The sequence below is a fragment of the Pungitius pungitius genome, chromosome 12 (genome assembly GCF_949316345.1).
Source record: "Pungitius pungitius chromosome 12, fPunPun2.1, whole genome shotgun sequence".
In the NCBI taxonomy this organism is placed as follows: Eukaryota; Metazoa; Chordata; class Actinopteri; order Perciformes; family Gasterosteidae; genus Pungitius; species Pungitius pungitius.
The window spans coordinates 7,027,685-7,055,339 of NC_084911.1; the positions used below are offsets into that span (position 1 = coordinate 7,027,685).

General features: G+C 43.6%; 2 protein-coding genes across 9 annotated transcripts in view; both read left to right on the forward strand.

Moving 5' to 3' along the window:
* The first annotated feature begins 195 nt into the window (after positions 1-195).
* LOC119220443 (charged multivesicular body protein 6-like) lies at positions 196-4,207 on the forward strand. Its single transcript, XM_037476482.2, has 8 exons — positions 196-490; positions 879-988; positions 1,265-1,352; positions 1,593-1,679; positions 2,004-2,069; positions 2,424-2,504; positions 3,047-3,122; positions 3,240-4,207. Exons 1-8 carry the CDS (start codon positions 425-427, stop codon positions 3,287-3,289), a joined length of 624 nt encoding a protein of 207 aa, XP_037332379.1. The 5' UTR covers positions 196-424; the 3' UTR covers positions 3,290-4,207.
* A 697-nt stretch (positions 4,208-4,904) lies between these two features.
* Positions 4,905-27,655, forward strand: part of baiap2a (BAR/IMD domain containing adaptor protein 2a) — a 41,244-nt gene continuing 18,493 nt past the window's right edge. For 5 of the 8 annotated variants that reach the window (XM_062566177.1, XM_062566174.1, XM_062566172.1 and 2 more), the window contains exons 1-5: positions 4,905-5,131; positions 16,406-16,481; positions 18,822-18,908; positions 26,815-26,832; positions 27,030-27,091. In XM_062566177.1, the coding sequence (XP_062422161.1) occupies positions 5,060-5,131; positions 16,406-16,481; positions 18,822-18,908; positions 26,815-26,832; positions 27,030-27,091 (315 nt within the window). In that variant the 5' untranslated portion in view covers positions 4,905-5,059. Of the gene's footprint in view, positions 5,132-16,405; positions 16,482-18,821; positions 18,909-26,464; positions 26,481-26,814; positions 26,833-27,029; positions 27,092-27,655 lie in introns of those variants that run through there. The other 3 variants (XM_037476928.2, XM_062566175.1, XM_062566178.1) reach the window with 2 other exon arrangements.

The following is a 27,655-nucleotide window of genomic DNA, read 5'->3' on the forward strand; positions in this document are numbered from 1 at the left end:
ATTTCACCAGTGCATGAACAACAAAACAAACAGTTCGCCCGGGGTGACGTCATTGTGACGTGTTGCTGTCCGAGGTGCTGACCTGCAACCCCGCCGGGTTTTCCATCGTACCTGACCCTTAACGTAATGCTGCTATATGTGATGCTACGTGCTGGTAATGTTAAATAACACGTGTTATATGGCTGCTCCATTAGAATAAGGACAAACAGCAATGTTAGTCAGAGTTCCAGATACTATAATCGGTCTCGTAATTGTCCTGCCTCTCCTGCCGTAGGAATCGCGGACACACCGTTGACATGGTGGTAATGCTAGTCGGTTGCCCTGCTAGCCGTCTTTGACTGTTTATTATCAAGGTAGAACGGGCGATAATATGTAATTATTTGTCCGTTGATGAAGGAGGATGTGGAGGGGATGTGGCTGAATAATGGGCAACGTCTTCGGGAGAAGAAGTCAACCCACGCGTGTAACGGAACAAGACAAAGCGGTTTTGGTAAGCTGAAATCGGTCCTAGCAGCAGCAGCTTAGTCCCGTTAGGTGACCACAGCGCCGTGGCTGCTAGGCAACACGGATGAATGTTAGCCGACATGCTAACGAGATTTGTGTAGCGCTGAGTGGAAATGATAACTACTGTACATCACCATAGTAAAAACAAAACACGTTATTACTTTAAATAGCAGATATGTGGTAATCCAGTTATATGCATATAGTGTTTGTATTCATTTTGACTAGGTTCATGCTGGTTGTTGATATAAAGACTATAAATCCTGAGTTTCGCTACTCAGGGTGAATAAAGCTGTCTAACGTTGTTTAGGATACAGGCCATTTTGTATATTAATTACTTAAAAGTGCATCTGACTTTGTGTTCTGCTTTTTCCCAGCAAATGAAGCAGCAGAGAGATAAGCTGAAGCAGTACCAGAAGAGGATCACCCTGCAACTGGAGAAAGAGAGACTTCTGGCAAAGCAGTTGCTTCAAGATGGAAAGAAAGAGTGAGCAGACAAAAGAGGAGTAGTCAGATGTCCTTATCGTTTAAACGTATTTTACCATGTTAGTCAGAAACATGTAATGGCATCAGCATCATTGTAGGTTTGGATTTAAAAACAACACTGCCTTCATTACATGCAGAACTTTCCACAGGCACAATAGAAATCTCCTGCGGTGCAGATCTCACCATGTTTGCAATGTTTTGCATACATGGTCTATGGCTATCCTAGAAAAAATGATCTTCACTGTTTTATGTTTTTTGTTTTTATCTATTTGTGCAGAAAAGCACTGCTACTTCTTAAGAAAAAACGATATCAGGATCAGCTGCTAGACAAGACTCAACATCAGATATCAAATCTAGAGCAGATGGTAAGTTTTGTGCGTTTAAAAAAATCAATCTTCCAAAGTCTGTCTACTCATGTTCTGCTTTCGGATTTTCTGCAAGTTGCCACCTGAGCTGGAAAATGTGCAGAGAATTAGTAATTACTATTAGCATTAGTAATAAGCTTGTTCTTTACAGTATGTAGCTGTGTATATATATTTTCTGTACTCTATGTCTGTCTGTATTCCTGCATCTTTCATGTTTTACATGCTAATATTTGTCAAAAGGTCCAAGACATTGAGTTCATGCAAATTGAGATGGAAGTCATCGAGGGACTTAAGGTTGGAAATCATTGTCTGAAGACTATGCACGAGGTAGATATCCTGTCTTTTGAGTTTAAAAACATGCTTTTTATTACTTCAATAATGTAACTTTATTCAAAGTGATCCTTTGGCAAAGGACTGAGCAGTGGCAAAAACCTGTGATTTGGGTTAGCATAGCTGGTGGACATTCTTTGAAGATTATGGGATTAAAAAGCAAAGCCTTGACTACAGTACTATTTCTGCACCACATCCTTGGATACAGTGTACAGATTTTGCCCTGGAAATTCACAAGACGGCTGGAATGTGAGGAAAACACTTTTCATCCAAAAAATCTTTCTTCTCTGAAAAGTGCTTCCTTTTTCTTGTTTGTGACAGATCATGCGTATTGAAGACGTGGAGAGAATCCTGGATGAGACCCAAGAATCAATTGAATATCAAAGGGTAATAAATATCTGCTTGGTGTCACAAATGTCAAATTGCACTCAAGGTTGAACAAAAAACATAACTCAAGAATGCATGTGCAAATTAGGACGTTTTAATGCCAATGTCTAATTGAAAAGAATACTGAAGTGATGGCATTTTGGGATGACCTTCATATAAACTGCAACATCACTCGCTGGCCGAGGCATTCAACTGCATTGATTCTAGTTGATTCAATTTGAATAATGCTAGTATTGTATTAGAGCAGTTACTTTAATATCTTGTTACAATATCTCTAACTAATATAATATGGATGCAGACCCCTCAGCTGTCAGTCACAGTGCTGTCAGCTAACCCATTCTTTTACTCCTGCAGCAAATAGATGAAATTCTGGCTGGAGCCCTGACGGAGGAGGACCAGGAGGCTGTTTTAGCAGAGCTGGAAGCTATCATTCAGGTGGGTGTTGCGCTGCATGTTGTTACCCACCGAGAAAGTTTGGTGACCGGTGTGTGATCTTTTTCTCTCTTGAGACTCATTGTTACACACAGTGTGTAACTATGAGCAGTTCTGTTGTTAAATCGGTGGTTTAATCCAAGTGAGGATTTCATACCCAAATTGCATGCTGGTAGTTTGATCAGATTTGTACATTATCTGTCTCTCGGGAAGAAGGAATGCGTGTAGTAAAGTTAGAGGCCCAAAAATCATAATGTGTATGTAATTGAAACCGTTGTTGTTATGAATTTGGTTAATAGCTAATATTTTAAACCTCATCAGATTTTTCCTCTTTTGTAATCTAATCTAATCTGCTTTCGGTATTCACAAATGTCACTTCAAATAGAACATGACAGAGTATCTTGCTTAGTTGCATCCAGGACATTAAGGGATGCCTTTAGTAAAGGATTCAGATTCCTGAAACTTGCATCTGCAAAATATGACATTTTGGTTGGTCAATGTGACCTTTATTAATTCAATGTTTTTTGGTCCCACTCCTCTAACAGGGAGACGATGTAGAACTTCCAGAAGTACCTACTGAGCCAATACCAGAGGTACCAGAGGCAGCTAAAGCAGAACCAGGTACAATTGTTTTTCTTGTTTGTTGTATCATGAAGCATTCCTCATACACCTGTTTTATTTATACAGCAATTGATGCCAGATTGATCTTATTTGCTTTACTTTGATCATCCTTTCTAGAGAGGAGTGAAGCAAAGGACACGCCACACAGAGAGATGTTAACAGCCTAGAACAGAGTCAAGTTGCGGTTGGGAGCAGGTTTTCTTTGTACCGGTGGGCACTCTGTTGATTCCACTCTTTCATCCTCAATTGTTAATAGATAAAGGTGGGACCTGCACTCATCAGTGCTCCCCTGAAGTATCTACATAAAGGATTTGTATTAGCAAAGCAATGTCACATTGTATTGTTTGGTTATGGTGAAACACAACGAATGGACACATTTTTAGATGCTTTACACATTCATTTTAGTTGTTTTCCATATTAAATTGAGCTTTGGTCACAATATTTTTTCCTTTGCCTTGATATGTTGTGTATCATGCTTTCTCCAGAAGGTGGCACTCCTTGTTAGTTTCCTTTCGACTCAACAGTTTAAAAAGTAGGTGTGTGTGTGTGTGTGTGTGTGTCTGTGCTTGTGTTCATTAACATCCCATCAGTAGTGTGCGTGGTTTTCGGCACAAAGTAGAAAGCCCATGTTGACGGTACGTGGGAAGATGTTTGACAAGAAAGCCAGTATAGTATTTACAATCCCACACCAAGTTGGCACTTAGACTCTAATTGGCATGTACAATGAAACTAACGCAAAGTATCCGCTGTGAGGAAAATATCACCTACGGTAGCAGGGAAAACAGTCAAAGTATGACTCACTTTGACTTTGCAGTGCAGTTGTATACATGAAGTTATCTTTTGTAAACATACAGGAGAGACGCTTCATGGGGACCACTGCCGTTTTGTAGGTTGCTCAGAGGACAGCAACACTGTGCACAAAGGCTTTAAAGGGACGAGGCAGCCAAAAACAAATGACACCATACTGATGTAAATTCTAGTTCTGTCTTTTATGTCTCCTTTTTTTGGGGCTGGGTTGGTTTGATTAGGAGCAGCCACTCTTTGTCAGTTTAATGTGTGAGGGTTTTTCTCTGAGGATAACTTGAAAAGGTCTCTCCTAATGTGTTAAATAACCTCGTATCTGGTTTGCCCTGTGGGCTAAATGTAATGGAATAAACAACATTTTAGAGATCTGTGTATTTCAAGCGCATTATAACAATATAAAAATATATTTTAAATCGATAGGTAATTACTTAAACTTTTGTTTTATAGAATTGTATTTCAATATTCTAATTTGGAAGCAAATTATTTACCTCTGAATATTATCGAGTGGTGGAGCTCAATTGGTATAAAAATATGGGGGCGTGTACCAAACGTGAACTTCGTAAAATGGTGCATTCTGATGCTGTTGGAAATATTGTCATTATGGTGTAAACGAGATGTACGTATGTTCTAGATCCCTCGTGGAATACACTTGCATGTCATACAACTCATTTAAAATATTTAATGCAAGGTTTAAAAAAAATCAGATCACAATGCGATTTATACATTCTTGTCAAATTTAGCAACCAATTTTATGACATTCCTGAAAATCTTACACTAGGAGAACGTCTTGGTATTGCTGCATTTTACATGACATTGTGTAAAATGTAACTTTTTCCTATATTTTTGACTTTTTATTTCTGTACGCTTCGTCTGCGCAACAGAGCAGCGGAAAATACGACGCAGTTGCATGGACCGTGAAGGCAGCAGCGGGCTGTCAGCTGAGGGGAGAGAAGGTGTGTTTAGTTGGAGTGAGCTTTCGGGAGCGCAGTACCATCTCCCTCTCACGGGCACGTTGCCTTTCCTATTGTTTGGTCAAACTCGTGTGTTATTCAGTCAGCCCCCCCCCCCCCCGGCCCCCTCCTCACACCTCCCTTTTTTTTACGCGGATACACGTTTGAAGGAAAGAACCGTTTATGGTCCTGGATGAAGATATGACGATGTCTCGCACCGACGAGGTTCACAGAATGACGGAAAATGTCTATAAGGTAAGATTCAACTACTGAGTAAAGTTTTAAGGTCCACATGTTAATACGATTCCAGCTGGCACACACCCTTTTAACTCCAGAATTATTCCGATCTATTTATTTACCGTGACAGACTCATTCAGAGCCTTGTCGGTTGTTTAAACCATAATCTCTCTAGGGAGAGGCCCCGTAGCTCATAAATGTATTTGTCTTGACTTGTTTTTCACCCCCCACGCATTTTTTTTTAAACCAGGTGTGATAATTAAGGCCATACCCCCCCCCCCCCCCCCCACCCCCTCGGCTAAAAAGGCCACCATGCTTAAAACAATCCAACATAGTCGTTCATTCATTCTTTTCCTAAATGCTGACCTATTGTGTCCCTATAATCCAGCTAGCGTTACAGCTCTGATTATAGGCCATTAGTACAATCCCAGTGGGTTTCTATAGCCAAGCCCTCGTGCCGAAATGGGGACATTGCATTCCAGAAGGCAGTTTTTGACGGGCGGAGAAGGTTGGGCTGATTTGTTGCAACAAGTAAACATTGGCCCGATGGGAGTTTCAACGTTCAAACCTGTTCTGCCTAGAAACCAGCGTGAACTCATTATACAACAGTAGACCTCAACAACTGGAAAGCAGATTCCCAGCAGAGAAATGGTGTGAAGAAGTAATGGCATCGATTGATTGACCGGAGCAGTTTTTTTATCCTACAAGATCCACAAATGATTCCCTTTGCATTGACATCAAATAAAACAAGCAAATCCTCTAATGTGGATATGTGTAATTATCTTGATGCATGAACGTTGAACTGAGCGTGGAAATGGTTGCTGATAAACTGTTTTTGAGAAACCTCCGATCCATTAATTGACTATTTGCTTCAGCAAAAGCTTCCCTGTATAATTCCAAGTCCATGTTCATGCTTCAGCGTTTAGGTTACGAGGTTCTCCGCACCTCAGTGTCCTGTGATCATGTCTGATTTTTGGAGTTTCCATTTAAACTCACTGATGGTGGCGAAGTCTCTTTTTTTTCAATATATTCTTATTCACACCCTAACGCATCAAATGGTACCATGCCCCAATCCAGCTGAGCTGACAGAAGGCCAAGGGTGGGTAGAGGGTAGCTGTTGGTCCCACTGGGAACCTACTTACACCAGTAAGGAGGTCGGATGAGCCGAGAGCTTCTTTTAGAGCCAACAAGGGAAGCAAATGTTTCAGGGGTCTAATTCGGTCCTGAATTGCTCACACAACCTACAGTTTGTCATTTTGCATCACTGTGGATCGTGTGCCTCGCTCTGTCGGGTTTTTATCCAAGTATTTAAACCTCCTAATGAGGGCTAATCAACGTTGACACGCGCTGTAGGTGTCTAGATCCCGGAACCCTCTGGCAGGAGGGGGGGGGGGGGGAGGTTAGAGGGGGGTGGAGACTAGATATTGTTGCTCATTCAAGCACATGCCGAGCAGTGGGGCTCTTTTTCTTGGGGGGGGGGGAGCACCCTGTCAGGGTCCTGACAGCCACGGACGCTGACAGGCGGCACAGTAAATGCCGACCTTCCCTCCACACTGGGGATCTGAACCCGTGGCACAAGCCGTGAATCTATCAATGCTTTGTTGGCTTTCCTCACCAATTCATTCACTCATTCATTCTAAAAGCAAGTTCACGCAGTGTGTAGATTTTACCCAAATAACAAATGTTTTAACACTTCTTAACGTGTACGCTTAATATTGATGCCCTCCACACCCCTCCGCCCAAAGTTATGTTGCAGTGTTATACAGTTGCAAAGGGGCGGTACATTTCCGCAAGGTCTCCGGAAACTTTCCATGGGAAGTTAAGCTCAGGAATTTTCGTAAATATTGCCCTCTTTTTTTTTTTTTTTGCCAACTTTTTTTTGAAGAGGCAATAAGAGGAAATTTGAGATGAGACTTTGCAAGCCGAGCTCAGCCAGTTGGGAACATTGTCCGACAGAAACACAAACAGCAAACATTCTATTACCAAGCATATTAAATACTGATTGGTCAACTTTTACTACCACGGTTGGTTTTAGGCTAGCTGTTTACAGCAGTGAGAGTAGGATGTGTGTATGTCCACATTAAACTACCTCGATTACTTATGGCTGTTGGGGCAGCAAGAGATGTGGCGACTTATCATAAATAAAAGTAGCTACTGCAAATTAAAGGTAATTCAAAACTATATTTGAAACATGTGTTGAATGCAGGACACGCTGTGTTTCTTTTCAAAGGATGCAGCTTCCTCTCAACCCGACATTGACGTGGACCTAAGAATAAGAATACAGGGGAAAGCACTAAAATCAGAGGCTTCAGAAGTTGATTCGTTTTACATTTAGAAGTGGACTTTTTTTGGTGATGATTATTCAATATTCATGTTTTTATTGATCAATGAAAGAAGAATAAAGTTCTACTTACAAATGGATTATGTGAACCATGTCATTTAAAAAAATGTTATTAGAAATGTTTGCATATCTGCTTAGGACAAAAGAAAATGTTCTCTTGTATATGTCAAGGTAATTGCAGTTCAATTATCCCAACATTACTAGTTAAAGTTTCCAACTTTGAATATTCCGGGAATTTTGAATATTCCGGGAATTTTGAAACCCTATCTTTGACCATTCGTGGCTTTTAATATTTGTAATGCATTTTGCTGATTGAATGCAGTGATGCTCAAACACAGAGAGCTGTGCACCTCCAGCTGTTGGATAAACTCTTACCAGCCCGTTGGCTTTGGGGCTGGACAAAACACGACTTCCTCGTCCTCTTATACCACCGATTTCACTCCACGCTATGAGTTTGAAAGGCCCAGAGGACAGTAATTGGGGTTGTGTGATTCGCATGCATACAGACCTCTCCTCGGGGGGGGAAGAGACCTGAAAACCTACGGCAGCTGTTAAGTCACTCCAGCCAGCAGCTGGGCAGATACTGAGTAATCGCAGAGGAGGAGAGGTGGGGTGGGGGTGGGGTAGCAGCACCGCTGTGACTCATGGTAGCCCAGTGAGTGTGTGTGTGTGTTTTTTTAACAGGCTGGGACTGTATGCATGCTGAGGTTGAGACTGGAGATCTAGCATCTCCCTGCAAGTGTTGTTCCTCAAGGCCAGAGGCCCTCCCTGTTCTGTTTTGTGTGAGTTGACTTTATGGCGATCAACAGGGGAGTCAACCCTGTGAAAGCCAGCAATCCAAGAGTGATCGCCTGTGACTCACTACAATTCTCCTCCCTCACGTTGATTGTTCCCGACGTGGCGAATGGCATCTCGTCATTCCCGCGCTGACGGGGTGAGACCGATACTTAAGACTGACACTCTGTGCTTGCGGCTATGTGTGCGTGTGTGTGTGTGTGTGTGCGCGCGCCCCACAGCCAAGATAAGAATGGGACTGTGGGTTTAGCCGGTCTATATGAAACCTTTATCACAGCATGATTTTAACCCTCAAGTTGGCACGGAAGCGAGCCGATTGAATGAACCCCATAGCTTGATTACTTTTTACCCGTAGTTTATTCTCTTTGTCACGGCAGTTTTGTGTGTGTTGCAGGTTTTGAACACACCCTGGCAGGTAAGGGAATAGAAGGGTGCGTCTCATCTCCTGTAGCCCTCAGGAGAACACTCATTTTCCCATGCAGCGGCACTCCCTGAATGTCAACACAGCCTGGAAAACAGTGGTTGCCATCTTTTTAAATTGCTGACATGCGCAAGGCAAAATAGTAGTTTGGCGCGAAACGGGTAAAGCGTCATACTTAAAACTCTGTTTTTAGGATCATCGTTGTGTCATGGGTTTGCTCCCTGCGCACTAGGCTGCTTGATTAAACACCCCAGAGCAGAACCCAAGGTTTTCTACCTACAAGACACGCCGTTGTACAGTCGGTTCCTCGACGCGTTCAAACATTGTTGTGGCATTCGCTGCACCGGATTGAATGATATTCTGATCATGGTCAGAGGACTAACGGTTCCACCACAATCTCATGAGGCAGATCCGAACAGGTGGTCTCTTAGCAACAACGTGCCATTATTCTTGTGTGCTTCTGTCCTATCATTGTGCTAAAAGACTTGCCGTAAGTGAAGGGGCTGGCGAAGGTGAGTAAGAGGGAGGAAGAGCAGAGCATTTTGTTTCAGAGATAAAGGAGAGATGTTGAAGCTCTTGTAATTGGTGGGAAATGCTTAGTAAAAGGCCCGTAAGGGGTTCGGTTTAAAGCAGCCGTGTCTGCTGTATATATGGTGCCATGTGCTCTTGTATTAAGAAGCTATCTCAAAGCACTGAAGATGATGCTATCCATCGCGTTACCTCTTTTTTTTTTCTTCTCGCAGTATATCACATCAGGCACCACTTCCCTTTTTATAATATGCAATTTAATGGAGTTTTAAATGACTCCACCTCCTGAACATCTGCCTCCAGAATATAGTGTTTCAACAAGTTTATGCCTGCTGCTACCCTGAGAAGATTGCATTATGCACCGCAGGAGATACCCGAACATTCATTGCCAGTGGAACACCGGATTTATTCACTGTGCCTTTGACTGCGATGCAGAGAAAGGACTATTGCTCCACACACCCACCTTCTCCTCGCGTCCGGGGGTGGATGGTTTAGAGACATTCTCTCTTTTCTCTCAGTCATCACCACTTCCTCAAGGACTGAGACTGGAGATGTTCAGTGCTGAATCCAAGGCTGCACTGCATCGACGGGAAAAAGCGCTTCACAGCCGTTACTGACGGAACCGGTTCATTAAAAGACAATACAATGTTGAGAACATGAGAACCTCAGGGAGCCTTCTGTTAATCTGCCGATAGACCGAAATATTACTTCTCCATTACAAAAAAACAAGTTTAAATTTAAATTTATCTTTGCTTTATAGAGTGCATTAAAATGCTCATCGTGGCAGTAGAAGGGGAGGCTGAGATGAAGAGAAAGAAACCTAGATGGAGAGATTCCAGTTCCTTGTTGAAATAGGCCTCTAATTACTGTGGATGGTTGAGCTGTAATTATACAGACGAAAAGAGACGCGCTGAACATATCAGTAAGTGCTCTGGCAGTGGACAAATGCCTTACGTGCATGGGTCATGCGCTATAGTTGACATGCTTGTGGCTAGTGTGAAATGTATGTCATGTCTCTGCGGCGGAAGCTACTGCTTTCAGCCTCTGTCCACCGGGCGACCACGGCGTCTCTGTTCTGTGAGACCTTTTGTACACAAAGCAAGCTGGGCCTTTACCCACAATGAAACCTTCCCATTGGAATGTGAAGTGACCAATTCAACAGACGCTCATTGTTACTGCATTCCCTGCATTGCTTCTTATATTTGTTAAGATTATGAGCATCTCCTATTTTGATAATGTCCTTGTGTTTCCCTCTGGCACACTTAATCAGGGAACAGCACCAGATACACAGTGTCCTTTCCATATTGGGCCATAACAGCCCTCCTGTAAGCCCTGAAACTGCCATGCAAAGTATGAACCTGAGGATATCCTCTTCGTCTAACCGGAGAAACAAAAACCTCTGGGCCTCTGAGTTTCTCACAGTTCATTAGAAGAACATTGTTTTTAGGGCTTTCAGAGTAATGCATTCACCTCCTCCACCAAAATGAATAAGTGTTTGGCTGGTCAAAGAACAAAAGCTAGCAAATACGTCTGGGTCTCGGTTGCTGTGGTAACTAGTGCCTGTGTTGGGTTAGGGGATTGGCTGAACCTGGGCTCAGTAGAGAGATGGCGGGGGGTGGGGGGGGGCACTCTGGCTTCAGATGACAGCAAAGCAAACAAACACGGTAAATAGTTGCTCTGGCGAGCAAATGATTTGTTGTGCACTGGCAGGAAGCCCTGCGAGGTCAAAGGTTGGGCCAGCGCAAAGAACCACCTGACGTGGTTTTTGACTTCTCCACCTAATAGAGAGGCCTTTTGGGGTCATTATGCATCGTGTCTGAAATAATCTGGAATGTTTGTGAAAAACATCAAACCAAGGTTTCATTTATTATGAAGGCGGGGGTCAATCTGACTGAGCATTTTACTGCAACATGACTAAGCAGTGATGCGTTGTCCTACATGACGTGTTACAGTGGACACTTTTTATTTAAAGATGATTGAAAATGCATGGTCAGAGATAAATCCTTCACATGCTCCCAGCCAAGCTCTGTTCTGACAACATGACAGGATGGACGGGACCTCTTTTTACTGTTTAACATGTTCACATTTTCAAATACAATTAGGCTGATCGAAGTAGCATAGCAACACAGTTGCAAACTTAAACTAAGTGGGGTTCTTGAATACTTTTCTCTGTTCTCATCAAGCTTCTGCCGGGTCACGGGTGATGTATCCCATTATTGGATAATTGCTCGTCAGCTTAACGTTGCTTACTCGAGCCGGGCAACAAGATCACAAGGGGTCGGCTTTTTATTTTTACTCTCAAAAGTCCAGAAAAATCCGTCTTTGTTACTTCTTCAAGTTGGAAGAGACACAACTTTCAATCAGATCATTGTTTTTAACGTAAGAATCTTGCTGGAGTTTTTGCAGCATCCACAAACAAAGCCTCGCTTGGCACTTGGTGAAGTTAGAAGAACGCGAGTTTGTGTTTGACAAGACTGATGTGCAATAATGTACTCTGCATTCGTCAACAAAAGAACACAAGAGCTGCTGTTAAACAGCACAGTTTTCTGCCGGCCCACAAAGAAGTTGAAAAGTTAGCCCTCCTCAATACATCTGGGAAGGGACACGCATATTTCTGTGGTATTGTTGGACGTCATTCTGAAAGCACATGGTGTGACTCCTGCAGTATTCGTAAGGCTTTAGCTATGCAGGAAGGACAAAGGTCTTCTTGCTCTCTATTCAACATCGTGTACCTTCAACACAAACATAATGATGTCACGGTCTGAGTTTTTTCTCTAACAAGAAGTTTAGGTTAAAAAGTTGACCCCCCCCCCCCCTTTTCTTTTAGCGGTACCAAGGGGAGATCGGACAGGAGACAAATAAAACCAATAAATTGTCAGTCTTCCGGTACAATATGATTTGTTTGGAATGCAACCACTTACAAGCGGCTGTTGTCTCTGTAATAACAGCAGGAGGAACATTTTTTTTTTTCATTTCATTTCATTGAATTATTTTCTACTGATGCTGGATGTGCAAGTATTATCTTACAAATTACCCAAACATGCCACAAATTGGTTTCTTCATCAATAAAGTTAATCGTCTGGATCATAGCATGTATACGAAGTGATAGGTATACCTCATTGTTTGAGAACAGTTTTCAGTACATAACAAACGGTTTTCAACACAGCGACCTGACTATTCTCTCTTGGTCATCGATACGGTTACCCTGCAGCTAATTGAGACCCATCATCCACCCTCACCGGCTACTTGTTAGGACGGTGCACATACACGCCTGTCATTGAGTCCATCCTCTGCTCCTCCATCACCGTCTGGTACGCTGCAGCCAGAGCCAAGGAAGAGGACAAGGGCAGGCTGCAGAGCATCGTTTGCTCTGCAGAGAGGGTGATCGGCTGCAATCTGCCTCAAGACTCGTTTGCCTCCAGGACTCTGAGGCGGGCAAGAAGGCGTAAGGCCGCCCCCCTTTCACCCCGAACGCGTACTTTTCGAGTCCAGTCCATCTGGCAGGAGGCTGCGGTCCATCAGGACCAAGACCTCTTGCCACAGAAACAGCTTCTTGCCGTCATCAGTTGGTCTCTTGATCCAAGTCCAGGTCCACCATTGACCCAATACTCCATCCCAGAAACATTTTGCACAGTGGTTTATCTTGCCATGGAAACATGCATATATATACATACGTGTTTTAACATATTAATCTTATCTGTTTGTATTGTTTTAATTTTTTTCTTTATCTTATTTCATTCTGATATTGCACCGTTTCAAAAGTAAAATTCCTTGATATGTAACATGTGGCAATAAATAGCCTCGGATTCTGAAAGAAAACACTTTTGGGGGGTTCTCATAAATACTTAGATTCCTCTGGATTACATCGTTAGGCCTGACTGCCTGTCAACACACGACGGGCCCCTGCGGTTAGTAGGTGGCGGCGGTGCATAGCTGATCCAGGGCACTTTCAGGTCGCTGTCTGTTTGCCGTGTTGAAGACGGGCTGAGGAGGAAACGGCGAGGGGAAGGCGTGAAGGAACAGATGATGATGGCGTCCTGGTTTCTGATTGCGTGTGATTTTTTTTCTTTCTTTCCCCTGATTCTGATCTGGTGTTGCTTTGAAATCACCCCCCTTGTGCATGTTGTTACTGCGTTTGTGTGACAGAATAAGCAGATATGGATGAATATTCCATAGTTTGGCCTTGTTTGCTTCTTCCACACAGAGGCGAAATTCATATTTAACATTTATCTTCTGTTGTTTGCCGTCTTTAAGCTTGTGCTCAATTTTCTTCCTGCTCACCTCACAGCACAAATTGGTGTCAAACTGATTTCATTAATCATGTAGGAGACAATTCTCTGCCCTCATTTTAATTGTCTGTGTTGTAATTTTTGGCCCTAGTGCTGATAATGAATTAATTCAGCCCTTGTGTTGCCAGTTTTTATTTCATTACTTCTCCAAGTGGAAGATGATACGGCTGAGTGTTTCAATGGGAAGGGATGAAAATTATATTATATTACGTTTTCTCGTTCGATTTGAAATATTCCATCCTCGCCATTTTCTATCGCTCTCTCTCACTGTCACACAACGACAAGTGCCTCCTGGCCCCATTTCCCAATTAACCACCTCAATTAGGGTAACAATGTAGTACAAGAGAACTGGGATGACAAATTTAGCCACAATGGGAAGATGCTGAAGAAGGCCCTGCCTCACTGTATTTAATTTTTTTGTCTTCACTTTCTCTTAGCTGGATGTGATTTGTCTTTATATCCGTGGCTAATTTTCTAATGCTGTGTGTGTGTGTGTGTGTGTGTGTGTGTGTGTGTGCGCGTGTGCGCGCAAAAGGTGGCCAGGCTGGTTTCCTCTTCCTTCGTCCTCCTCAGTGGGAGAGTGTGCCGTAATGATGCTGCACAGGGCTTTGCTTTGTTATGTAACCCTCCCACAAGTTTGAAACACCACCACTCTTTATTATAAAGCCTTGTGTTTGTGTAGGTGTTTGCACGAGTGTGCGCCGATTTCGAGAATGATGTGTGTGTGTGTAATTAGCACACTCTTCACGTGACCTTTTATCGTCACTTACGAGATGTGCTCCACATCAGAATGAGGCTGAGTGAAGAATTATTTGGGGATTAACATTTCTTTTTTGCGGGATGTTTCCGTCTTTTATCTTCCCAGAGGCAGCGAGATACCTTTTTTAACTGTGTGTGTGTGTCGAAGAACGGGATTCTCCCCCAATTATGTCTCTATTCTTCTAGTATATTAGACTAACAAAGCCAGATGTTAAATACAGGGAGCTGATTTAAGTAGTAGTTGCTATTAGAGCAGCTTATGAAGCTTGTTCCACCGTCGCTTGGTGGTAACTGGGGGATGAGTTTATGCAAAATAACGGGATGACACTGTGGCCTTTTGTATATAAAAAAGAAAAAATGTAATCCGCTATGTATTCAGGAGTTCGTCATTTTAAGACTGCAGATTTTTTTTAGGACATTTTTTCCTTCAGGAACAAAGAAGTTTCTTTCAAGAATCCCACGGTGGTGAGAGCAGCTGAGCCGGTGCACCAGCCGTCGACTCCATTTTGCCTGAGGCCTAGAGCCATTTAACAGGAGGGAGTTTGAAAGGCAGCTAAAGCAATCCATATCCATGGGAACCTGAAGTGCACCCATCTTTTTGCGTAGGTTAGGTTACTTTTTTTTTTTATAAAGGAAGATACCAAACTTTTTGGGGGGATTTTAATGTTAAAACTAAAACAAGCTGCCGACACAGCACATTTGAGAGTTAATTTGAGTCTAAGCTGTTGTTTGTATTGTCCCAATCTTGTCAGTGTTAAATCAACACTCAACGAAGTGTTAACAATTTAACTCTGAATAAGTGTCAAAAATAAATCTGCTCAGTGTTGAATACGACGTCATTTAGCTGATGCTTTTATGCAGTGTGATTTCAACTCTGCACTTCAACACTTTTGCCCAACACTGGAAAATTAACTCAAAGAGTTTTGCTGTGTAAGACTTGGTAGACAACATTTTTGATCAGGTAAATTGTGCCAACAATTGCGGGATTAACGCTGAAAATAGCGTTCAGAAGAGAAAATCACGCATGATCAGCAAAAGTTAACCAATTTATTTAATACAGTTTATAATAGATAACAGCTGTTATTGGTGGTAAGGTTTTTTTTTTTTTTTCTTCATTGCAATCAAGTCCACTTTTGGCTGGACCAAAGCACAGTTATGCAGAGGCGTTGTAAAATAGTTACTGTTGGTAACAACAGTATCAGTGGTTTGTGTGTGACTCATTTGTATTTCTACTGTAGGTGGGTCGTTCTGCACTTGAGCCTCTTGAACATAAACTCCTGACTCGATACGGACCACAGCGAGCGAGTAGATAATTGAATCTTCCCCTGCAGTTTTGATGGCTTGTGTGAGGACTGCTGCTCCAGCAATATTGTGGTTGTCTCTCTGTCCCCTGGCTGTTCCTGAAAGGCTGACAGGGGACTGGCTAATTGGAGGAAGCCCTGGAGGAGGCTCAGGAGGAGGAGGAGGAGGAGGAGGAAGGAGAGATGGAGAAAGTGATGATGGTGGGAAGATGCCAGGCATCATGCATTCTCTGCAAATGCACCAACTCTGCCCTCGTTTTCGTATGCTGCCCTACAGTAAAGGGTTACTGGTGCCATGACAAATAAAATCTGCTTGGTTTAATGGCAATAAAAAATGTATATAAAATGTTGTATAATCTGACTTGCACTAGGTGCTCAGTCATTGTAGCCTTCAGTCTAGAATACGCACCGCTCTGTTCTCTAGCAACCACAATGACCCTCTGTGTCATCTCATGCCGCAAGGTAACAACATGCATCACAGTCACGTTTTAGTCTACGAGCATCCATCCCACTCCTCCGCCACCATCATCAACCCCCAGCCGCTACCGTCTCATCCCACCTGGACTTTCTCACTGTAAGAGGTTAGGACGTGGGTGGAGGAAGCCGTTCCCGCCCTCGTCAACATTCAAGATAACCACTTAGTGTGTCCAGAGATTCTGCCGGCTGCTGTGTGCTCCGTGCAGGGCGGATGCTGTGTAGCCGAGGGAGGTTTGTGGATGTCAGAGAGAGCAAGAGCGAGGCAGGCAGTGCGATAGTGAATGAGAGGACACAAAGGTGCGAGGCTTCCTTCTCTGCCCTTGACCCCGCTGTGTTAAGTGAGACCTCTACCGCCCATTCATCTCTTGTTTTCTCTTTCAGACCATCATGGAGCAGTTCAATCCCTGCTTGCGGAACTTCGTTGCCATGGGGAAGAACTACGAGAAGGCCCTTGCCAGTAAGTCCTTTTTTTTTTCTTCTTTTTTTCGTCTTTCTCATTTATTTTCTCCATGCTCAGTGTCTCGCTGCAGGTTTGGGCAGATGGCCAAGCTAGCGGTCTCTCTGTCCCTTTCTCACATATCTATCTACCCTTCTGTGTTTGTGTATTCTGACAAATACAAGAGGCCTCTAATCGGATGCAGAAGTGCGGGTATCTCACGTTCAGTAATCAAATTCACAAAATAAATTGGGTCTGTTTGTCGCTCGTAACGCTTAGCACGACGCTTCGCGCCTTTTTGGGATTCGTAATTTCTCTGGCTTTGTAACAAAGTCCCAACACTTTTCCCCAAAATGTCCTTCAACCTCAACAAGGGTCTGAACTCCCTCAGTCCAACTAATCCAGCAATTTGTGCGTGCCCATCCTTCTTTCGCCTGACACACACTGTTACTAATCCCAGTCCTTGGTATAGGTAGACAGACTGGCTGAGCCAGTAAAGACACACTTTGCAGAATTGGCTCAACCCGAGGGACTAAGAGGCTCTGTTTTGCGGGGGCAGGGGGATGGGAGGGCACACTTCAACCCATATGGTGCAATCACTGAAATTATTCAGCACAATAAATGCCAAAAGGGCTCAACGGGTAGGCTTGTTGGATCTGGATATGGAGACGTTCCAGGTTTTCTAACAGCAGTGAGTCGCTAGTTCTAACAGTGTTTGGTAAGTGTAAAAGCAACAGATGCATACAACTGAGTGGCTCCAAACTGCCGAAACGCAGCCTGGAAGTGGATTTACCACTCCTGCCAACAGCATGGTGAGGACGATGCAAGTCCGGAAAATGAATAATGTCCTCATTTAAGGATGCGCTTCGTCCACCAGCTCGCTAGAGTGAAGTGTGAATGATGGATCCCCCACCAAGTGCCTGTCTGCCTCGCAATCAGGGAACCAGTAATCCTCTCCGCCTGTCTCTGTGCGCGCCTCGCAACCCATTTCATTAGACCGGAGTAGAGTATCCGTACATATCCAGCTTATCTACTCAGGCGCCCTTCAGCTACACAGACCCCTGGACGCGCACTCTTGCCCACTTGTTGCAGCGGCATTGGGCAAGAAGAAAGTCTGCTGCTTGGAGGATCTCTATTGAAAAATCTGCTGCAACTCTCACAATCCTGTTCTCCCAACCCACTGCTCACCGCACACACACACACACACACACACACACACACACACTCTCATGGAACGCTTTTCACATTGAGGCAAGCGGCAGGGTCTGTATGGCACAATGGAGAGAAATCAGTCGTGATGCTCTGGAGGCTCTGCTCTCGGCGCCAAGGTGTTCCCCCGGCGAGGAGAGAAAGGAGGAGCCGCACGGCGCCTTCTGCCGTTGACTCAGCTGTAATTAGGATTAGCATTAACATGCGTGCCTCAGCCCAGGAGCCGAGCTTGCGAGGGTTCCAGCTTGTGAGACTTCATCCATCGCAGCGCGGCATTCGTCTGCTAGAATTAGCCTGCCACTGCCGGGCTATTGTTACAAATGTGTCTCTCACCTGGCAGCTGTCTGCAGCCACAGGGCCCATCTGTCACCTGGACCGCGGTTGAATTCACCTCTAAAACCAGCGTCCATTATTCACAGACGATGGGCCCGTTGGCAGACGAAAGTCACCAAGGTGCAGTGTGACCCGTTTAATGGAAGGCACAGCGGCAGCTGGAATAATAGGAACTAGAGTGGGTATTGATCTGGACAAGCAGGAGTACTCTTGATCTTTATTTAGACAGCGGGAAGAAGATAGAGGAGATATGGCTGCTTGATTAGGTTAAATGTATCCTCACTGATTGTTTTTGGGAATCCTGAACATAAAGAGCAAAGGTCAAGAATCGTGTGTGTGTTATCAAGGCAATTACTACTTTTTTTGGGTGGTGTTCCAGTGCACTGTTATGTATAGGGTGAATATACTTACTGCCAAAAAAAGCCCTCAAAACATTAAAATGATTTTACTGCACTAAGCTGCTGACATATTGTTATGCTGGTGTGGTTTCTCCAATCAAGCACAGATTATCATTCAGAAAATAATTTCCTCTCTGCAATCAAGCGTGCAGATTGTCAACAAGATGATGTTGCGTAATCAGTGCTGCTCATCCTTCCGCTGGTGACAAGCTGGGATTCGCTATTTCAAAGAACATCCGAGGAGAACCAGCGGTAGAAGGAACGAGTGTTTAAGGCCAGATTGCTGACAAGTTTATTTACTCAAAGCTAAGATCTATTACAGCTGGTCTTTTCCCCGCGGAAGAGACACTGCACTGTTACTCCTAACTTCGACTTTTAACTCACACTGCCTTTTCTTTTTTTTTTTTTGCTTTGTCTTTAGATGTGACATTTGCCGCCAAAGGATACTTTGATGCTCTGGTTAGAATGGGTGAACTGGCCAGTGAAAGTCAAGGATCCAAAGATTTAGGTAAGTTCACCTGATGACCTGTTGACGGTTTCACAGACACACACACAGACACACACACACACACCAGCTCTCTGTGTGGAATAAAATGACTGGGGAAGGTAATTTGCATTCAATATTATTTTGTGTTTTTGAGTGATAAAGGTGTTTTGTTGTTTGATTCGTTGTACCATGAGTGGGCTGGTAGCTGAACATTTATTTACAACAGCATAAAGAGTTTTTTTTGGAAAGTTGTGAAATGTCTGATTAGTAGTTTGTATTGATTGTCTGAAAAAATGTATCCGTAAAGATGTTTGACGCCTTTTTATGAGCGTGTGTGTGTCATATCAATTAGGTGTGTGTGTGTGTGTGTGTGTTATAGTTAGAAAGATAGAGGTCCCTCTCCTCTCCCAGTGACTTGTTTCCTTGGTGATCGCCGTCTCCAGCCCGTGGGAAATCTGCTCCTGTTTGAAGAGATTGCCTTTGCAGAGATTTGGCTCTTGACTGCTTGATCTGCGCGTAAGTTGCGGTTGATTCGACGGACTCTTTGTTCCAGTCGAGCGGAGATCTAGTTTGGCTTCCCTTCAGCCCAGGCAACAGGGACGGACATGAAAGTGCCAAAGGGATGTTTTATTCAGTAAGCGTCCCTCTATCTCTGTATATCTGCGAGGTTTTCCATTGATACGGCAGCGGTGTCTTTGTGTGGAGCTCAGCCTCTCTCACGGTAGCGGGGTCCTCCAAGCCATACATCGTTGGCTGAACTTGTCGAAATGGAGAACAACGTAGAGCTGATGTTATCTCTTCCCTTCTCACTGAAAGGGATCATCATTAGAAAAAAAAAAAAAATAGGTCAGAAACTGTCAGATCTGTGTTGACCCTCCTGTGTGCGTTCGTCGACTCGCCTTCACTGTCTGAAATTGCGCATATGTGTGCGCGTCAAATTGCTCACCTCATTCGTCACATGTTTAGAAGCCCCTGTCTAGAGGAAGAGCTCGTCAATGTAGAAAGATTCGTCCTTGCATCCGGACCTTTTTGTTCTGTGTCCTTCGACTGAGATAATGGCGTTTGTTGTTCTTTGTCGGTGTCCCTCTGCACAATGCGCCCGACTCCCTACCGCGTGTTCCCCAGGGAGGAATCGGTGTGGTTTTAGCTTCCGGCCACCTGCTATCGTGTCCTGAGGTCGCCGTCGGTGCTTTGACCTCCTGTCAGACCGCGTGCAGGAACGAGTCCCGAAACTCGTGGTTTCCTGTTTGACCGGTACTAGAGCGCAGAAATAGCTGCAGATTGGAGCTGGAGGTTAGCCAAACAAAAGACAACTTCTGACAGTGACGAAGACGTCAATGATGACTCGATTCAAGGGTTATCTAAATTAAATGTAATATCGCCCCAAACTTTTCTTTCACATGTTGCAATGTAAAGTGCTTTAATTGCTTGTTTTCCCTAGAGTGAAGTTGTCTTTGTAGCTAATTTCACCTGTTTGTAATGTGTGTATTCATTCATGACTTGTTGAAATTACACCAGCAGAATATTAGGTCTTGGAAAGAAGTAAAATATTCAGGGTTTCTAAGGCATGATATTTGTTGCTTGTTGTTTTAATTTGAACAACACTTCCATCATCTAGATTTAAATGGTTTTCCCCTGTAATTGATGAACAGGCACGAGTGGGAACTCCGGCTTTAAAGTACCCAGTTGGGTATCTGATGTGAAGATCTTCCACATTGATGACAGTCACATGATCGTTGTGCATAATGCTAACGTTGGTTTGAATACTTATCACCTCATTGTCATAAGCTCATTGTTTCCGAAAAATATACGAAATCCTTGCTTTTTTTCCTATAGCCTGTTTGATCACGCTCATTTCTTCATATTCATGCAAGAGTTTAAACTCTTGTTACACAAGCCTGTTAATTTCAATAGAAGCTCAGTAGGAGATGGCCTGCAAATGGTCCCACCTACACACCTAAGAGTCAGCAGCCGCTCCCCGTCTCTCCCTCCCGCCGTCCCTCTCTTCCCTATACAACAAGGATTTAAATACCTTGTGAAATAATGCCCGCTGTTAGTGTTTTTATTATCAACAGTTTACATGTACTCAACTTGAATCCTACTTTGTTCCTTCAGAAGACAGGATGTTCCCACAGGAAACCCCCCCCCCCCCCCCCCCATGTGTGTTTGTGTTCTTTATGTGCATGCTATTATACTTAGGTGGTTGTACGCATTTTCTGTTCATCTCTTGTCATTTATGGGTGTTTATACAGTGCAAGTGCTCTTTTAATCCACTTGTGTATATCTCTGCCCAAAGAGTCTCTCTCTATGTCTCGCTCTTTCCTCCTCCTCCACCTCCCACACACTCCCGCCCACATACCCTCCGCTGGTTGGGCTAATCATCGCCTGTCACTTTTGCCATGCACACACATGCGCTTACACATGCACACACCTGCTCTCGCTCCCTCCCTTTCCCTTCTCTCCCTCTGTCATTCTCCTCCTCCTTTTAACCCTCTTCGTGAGGACGGAGAAAGCACTTAATACCTCAGTGACATCTCTGCCTCCCTGGGAAAGGCAGTAAAATATATTTACGACTGTCTTCTACGACCAGCACTGCTTCACTGTGTTTATATTCCTGAACTAAGACGCTTGTTATTTTCCACCCCCCCCCGATAGCTGAATTGTCCTAAAATACCTAGTTTTTTGGTTTATGGTCATTCCAAGAGCTCTTTTATCTTTGTTGAAATCCAACCAGTCAAGTCACCGTCTGACTCAAAAGGAGTTTGAAAATTGTACATTTGTTCTTTCTCGGCTAAAATGTACTAACTCAGAAAAAAAACTCTTATCTTCCATCACATTTTCCACTTAACTCATAAGATTTCTCTCTTGTTTGCTCAATTTGTGTTAGCAAATACAGTACCGGGAGTCTAGTTATCCGTTGCGTGCCATGCTACCTCATATGTTGACACTACGTTTCAGGTCCACCTCCCACTGGAGTAGAAGATGCGTACTGCGACGTTGTAAGGGGGACGTATCATGAAAAACTCACTCTTTCAGTTCCAATACACATAAGTGCTGCCAACAAGCAATTCAGATTTCCATTTTCCTGTGTCACTTGGAGGCTTTTTTAGAATGAACCACCCGTAAGGACGGGTTCATTCCAATTGAATGTGTTTTATTTGCTGCACTGACAGAATACCAAAGAGATTATGTTCCATGTTCTGAAGGAAATGGGGTTTCTGTTTACTACTCTCTAGCATAGTCGGCCTATTGTTTTAACTTTCCCGAAAGAAGTAATGGATGAGATCTGCTGATTCTAGTAAATGTCTGTCAAACATGCATGTATTGAATTTTTATGATGCTTTCCCTCATCATCCAATACTCTGGTTAACAATTAAAACTCCCTGGCGGGCCCTTTTGAATGATTGGTGTGCTTTGAGAAATCGGGAAAGGAATGTGAAGTGCTTACAGTTCAGCCTCTGAGCCAGAGGAAACCAAATACCTCTCTCCCCTCTTATCAACTGCGATAGCCTTGCTAATTGCCACGTTTTTAATAACACACACACACACACACACGTATGACTCAGCACAAAGACGTGTCTTTTGGGAAATTACATGCATTGGAGAAAGGAATGGGGTTACACGGTTGACGCTGGGGAGAGGGCCCACAATGCAACCAGCCCTTCCCTCCCTTTAGTTATTAATGAAGAAAATAGTAGGATCACACAGGCGGCAAACCAATGCATCGTATTTCTTCTAAGTTAATATATCAAGGACATATGCTTTTGGATTTGTTCTGCAAAAGGGGAGACGCCTCAAAGAGCAGAGGTTAGCGGTGGCGGGTGACGCGTTAATTCTGACATAATTTGAATAAGCACCCACTAGTACAAATACTATTTGCACACTGTGTCCCTCCATGGCTCTTCATTATTACCCATCTCCTCCACCTGCACCTGTCCCTGTTTAAATGAGAGCAGAGGAGCTCTTTTCTTAGCCCTGTCCCAACATCCCAGGGGTCCCTGCCTTCTCCTGCTCTATTTCTGAGATACGCACTGCATGATGGGAAACCAGTTGCCCCCACGCTCTCCATCTACATTCATTCACATTGCCCTTCATTTGTTCATGGAAGGAATATGTGGATGCAGTTGTGATGAATATGGATAAACTCTCTGTTTCCTTTACACATTGATTTACCCTGCGGTAGACACTTAGTGTGCACTGGTTACACTGGCGTGCAACACCATAAAGCACCACGGTGTGTGCCATGTCACGGCCCTGAGTGCGGCCACACTTTGACTGTTTTTGTTACGTGTGCAAACTCGTATCTTTTTATTTCTGTCAGGATTTTTGCAGGGTGTCCTTAAATGTTTGTCATTTTTAATTATATCAGACACATACAGTACATGCATCGAAGTGTGTCTGGACCGGAACTAGAGCAATGGCAGGTAGAGGCAGCAGCAATTATTTTTGAAAATTTTTTTCAATGCTGCAATTTTAGTGAGTTAGAATAACATGGCAACCATTGTTTGTCCTCACTAGTGTAGTCGGGCTGTGTTCAGAGTCCTTTTATAACCTATTTCTGTCTGAAATCCACATACAGGTAGATGCACGACTGTTCTTCCGGCTCTGCTACAGTGGTATTGTGAAAGTTTTAAAACGAGTTCAAGGACTTTTTTCTCTACCATCTTTCTGTTCTGTTTAAACCATCTTCCCTTTACATTTAATATTTAATTTTGAGAGGACTTTGTCACAGAGTAACTGCTCATGATTTTAAATCTGCAACATTTTGCGACTGACTGATTTTAGCCTTCTCATTTTTGCCTCCTTTCACGCTGTACGGTTCACCTGAGATTGTCAAATCAAAGCAGACATTAAGCTCTTAAGATATCTTGCGTGGTTTAGGCTGAGGGGAAGAACACCTTATAAAGAGGCCAATATTTTGACACTGTTAAGCAGATGGTTTGGATTTGCCACATAAAGTCTTAGCCAGACAATGCACAACAACCTACTTCAGACCTTACTAAAATGTATGCAGACTACTTGAAAAAGCCCACTTCTCTCTGACCAGTCTTGACACGTGTGCCGATTAAGCTTTTATTATGGCCTAAATGCATGGCACCATTGCTGGACAAACTTGGATTGGGTTAGTAGGTTGAACAGCTGTGACGGCGACGCTTCCAATTTTAGTTGTAAACTGTTTATCTGTGTTGTCTCTTGTAACGACCCAAGCATTATGCTGCTTCCATGACAACCCGTAGTGAATCTGACTTGACCTTCACCAGTGATTCAGTTCCTCTCCACCACCTCCAAGCTCTCCCTGCCTCCATCTCTGTCTTGTTCTCTCTCTTCAACGTTTACGACTTGCATTTATTTTTCCGATCCCCACTTTGTCTTTTTTCTGTGTTTTTTTTGTACCCATGTCTTTGTATCATGCTTCTGTTAGAGAAGACGCCCATAGATCTAAACAAGCTGATCCTACGCCTGTTCATACGCACCCAGGCCAATGCTTCACTCTGTGACTCAGTAGTTTAAGCTATTGAGCATGTGGCTGCTTGTCGCAGAGCTGCAGGTGCAGATAAACCCAAGCTCACCTCCCCACAGAGCAACTATTGTTCCCTCTCAGCCAGGGACACGGGCCGAGGTCAAGGCAAACGGGGAAATAACGACCAGAAATGTGGAGCTTACTGGCTGGTTTCTGTGGTTGTGTTTCTTGTGCTGAATTGTTATGTCTCTGCAGCGTTTACCCGTTTTTTCACGAGCTTTTGACCTGCCTGTCATGCTGCTCCTAGCTGGTATGCGGATATCCTTGTTACCTCGGGCAGCTGAGCTTGTACACTTAGTCTTGAGGGGTTTTGTTATGCCTGCCAGACGCTTTATGCACCAAAACAATAATGTTGCACAGTACACCCACATTTTTCCACATTATGCCTCTTTATTGGTTCCTCATTGATTTATCTGCTGTTAACTTCCCTTGGTGGTTGCAGTCCAACTGTCTGTGTTGTTATGTGGTATGATATCAAAGTTGCCATGGTAACTGTTTGCATCTCCAAAGTGTTGGTACATTTTTTTTTTTTCTTCTTCAATGCTGTGGCAGCAAACCCAGTAATGAAACTGCAGATGACAAGAGAGCTCTCACAGATTCATTCATTTTTTTTTTTTTTACCTTTCTGGCAACACGCTGTCCTGCCAGTTTACTTGATGCGTGCGTGCGTTCTCAATGGAGAGAGCAAGTCCGACACGGAGAGAGACCCACGGCCTGCGGCACAGCGTTTGCTGCTCATTTGTTAATTGATCAAGCCAGTTGAGTCGGCCAACAGAATGCCAGGGTCTCCTAAGCCTGACGATCAGGGATGAGTGTCTGTAAGCGGCTTAGCCGACCTGCTGGGAACTGACGGGACGCTTTTCTTCTCCGCTCCTGTGAGGTCTGAAAATCGGCAGGTTTCACTGTGGGCAGGAGGCCCGGCTCACTTGGGTGTGCACGAGTGGTGGGGACGGTGCTTGCAGTTAATTAAGAGTTCCCTCTTGTAAACGCCATTCATTAGTAAAACGTCAGGGACATGTTTCTGCATGAACAGGTAAACAAGATGGTTGAAATAGTATTGGACTTGGAATAGTAGGTCATTAGTTATACAGGAGTTAAATCCCTGGTCACGATTGTGCAGAATGTTTAAAGATTTCAACATATCTCCTAAATTGAAGTCATCCTTTTTTAGCATTAGGGGCAACAAGGCACACCTGTAATAAAACCCATTCCTATTCACCTGTTAGCAGACGCAAGTGTTAACCAATCAGCTGCATCGCTTCCTTCATTGTAGTGTACATTCTTTAAAAACACAAGCTGATATTATATTCCAAGTACACACAGCATGTTGTAAACGATGTATTTAATGTGTATGTACCAACCACTGCCAACTTGACAACATAAATGAAGATGAGCTGTAAATCCTTTTATGCAGAACTTGGATCACGTGTTGAGTTCTTCTGTCCCTCCACAGTCCAACGCTTCGACCTGCTTCCCTGTCTGTCTGTAGCTATTTGCATTCTACGTGCTGTCTGTTGAGATGGAGACGACTCCAAAGCCCTTTGGTGAAGACCAACGTTTTTACTGAAACCTCTTCAGCACGAGTTCTGGTTTTCCTTATGAAGCTTTTTATTTTCAGTTTAGATGTACTCGTTCAGGTCCGCTTACAAAGCAGCGTGAGAGACGATGATGAACAAGTATTTTAACGCAGTTCCGTCTTGTCTTTTGATAGTTTTTGCCAAAATGTGCTCGAGCCAGCAGTATTGATATTTTTGTAGCACACCATTTACTGAATTAATTTATAGATAATGGCAGATGTTTCTTTAATAGATTTAACCTAGAACTAGTGGTAGCTGATGCCACAAGTTTTATTTTTATATATATATAAATAATCCATATGTAATCTGTCAGAGCTAAAGCTAAGGGGCTTTGGACCTGTTGGTCATGGAAATGTATGTTTCTCATTTTTCTGTACATGCAGATCTCACTCCGTCTTTCCACCAGGTCTCTAGATGTATCTGTCTTTTGCTCAATTTAGCTCTTCCTTCCTTTTCCTGACAATGCACTGCATATTCAGAAGTGGCAGCCTGTAGGTATATGAAAATAAAACCCTCTCACTAGCTGCATGACCCACCTTATCTCTTCCCTTCTGTTCATTTTGTTGTGTGGAGACCTTAACCTTTCTTTGAGGTGTTTTTATTTCATTTTTTTTAGTATGAAATGACAATGCCTGATAAGATCAACCAAAGAAAGAGGGGCAAATGTTTAAACTCCACAAGACATCAGCACTTAAACGCTTTAACAACCAGAATTTAATTTTAAGCATTTTGTCCCCCCCCCCCCTTCACCCCACACACATTTTTTGTACTTGTCACTCGTTATCGTTTCACTTGCTTTAAAACTCCACCATGTTCTCTGTTGTCCCAGTAACAAGTCACGTGTCCTGTATGTTTGAGTATCTCGTATTGCTGCATGAGCTTTGCACGCTGGCGTCTCTGTATCTCTCTCTCTCTCTCTCGCTTTTTCTGGTCTCCTCCTTTCTCCCCCTTCAGCTTCCCTCCTCTCTCCTCTCTGCTTTAGGAATGGTTGTGCTGTTGAGTGTTGTTCACGTGTTCGCTGTCTCCCCCTTTCTCTCTGTGCAGGGGATGTGCTGTTCCAGATGGCTGAGGTCCACAGACAGATCCAAGTGCAGCTAGAGGAGATGGTTGGTATTCTAAGCTCAAAGGGCTTGTAGCCGCGCGGCTCAACGCAAGCTCTGGCCGTGCAAAAGGTCTCATGATGTTGTAATGATAGTTCTCAGACCACTTTGGGCAGTACATGGATACGGGTTAATTAAATGGACATAAACTGGTATTGAATGAACATGCGTGCAGAGTTCATATCAATCCAGGCTGCTAATACATAAGACGGCCTAAGTGGAGGGATTTAATTAAGCAGTTCGGCATTCCTGGTAATACGCGTGTGTGGTGAGTTTTCCATCGCTAGTCAATATTACGTTAATTAGTTGGTGTTCCGTATAGAAGTCGAGCAAGCTGCTCTTTTATGTCTAGCTGTGCCTGTACTGACCCCATACGCATGTAATCCTCCCTCCTCTCAGACCTCATTCTGCCAAAAAGCTTCCACACACACACACACACACACACTTACACACACACACTTAAGTGAATTAGCTAATTCAAAAGATTAAACTCCCCAAATCTGATCTTGTTTTCATTCTAGGGCATCCAGTTCTGTTCATTAAGCTGCATAAAGTAAAATGTAGGACGGA

What these genes read in the sequence shown, in the direction of transcription:
- LOC119220443 (XM_037476482.2), top strand. Translation starts at nt 425, where the DNA reads ATGGGCAACGTCTTCGGGAGAAGAAGTCAACCCACGCGTGTAACGGAA. An exon ending in TATCAAATCTAGAGCAGATG is followed by an intron (nt 1,353 to 1,592) that starts GTAAGTTTTGTG and finishes ATTTGTCAAAAG; the next exon opens with GTCCAAGACATTGAGTTCAT. An exon ending in AGCTGGAAGCTATCATTCAG is followed by an intron (nt 2,505 to 3,046) that starts GTGGGTGTTGCG and finishes CTCCTCTAACAG; the next exon opens with GGAGACGATGTAGAACTTCC.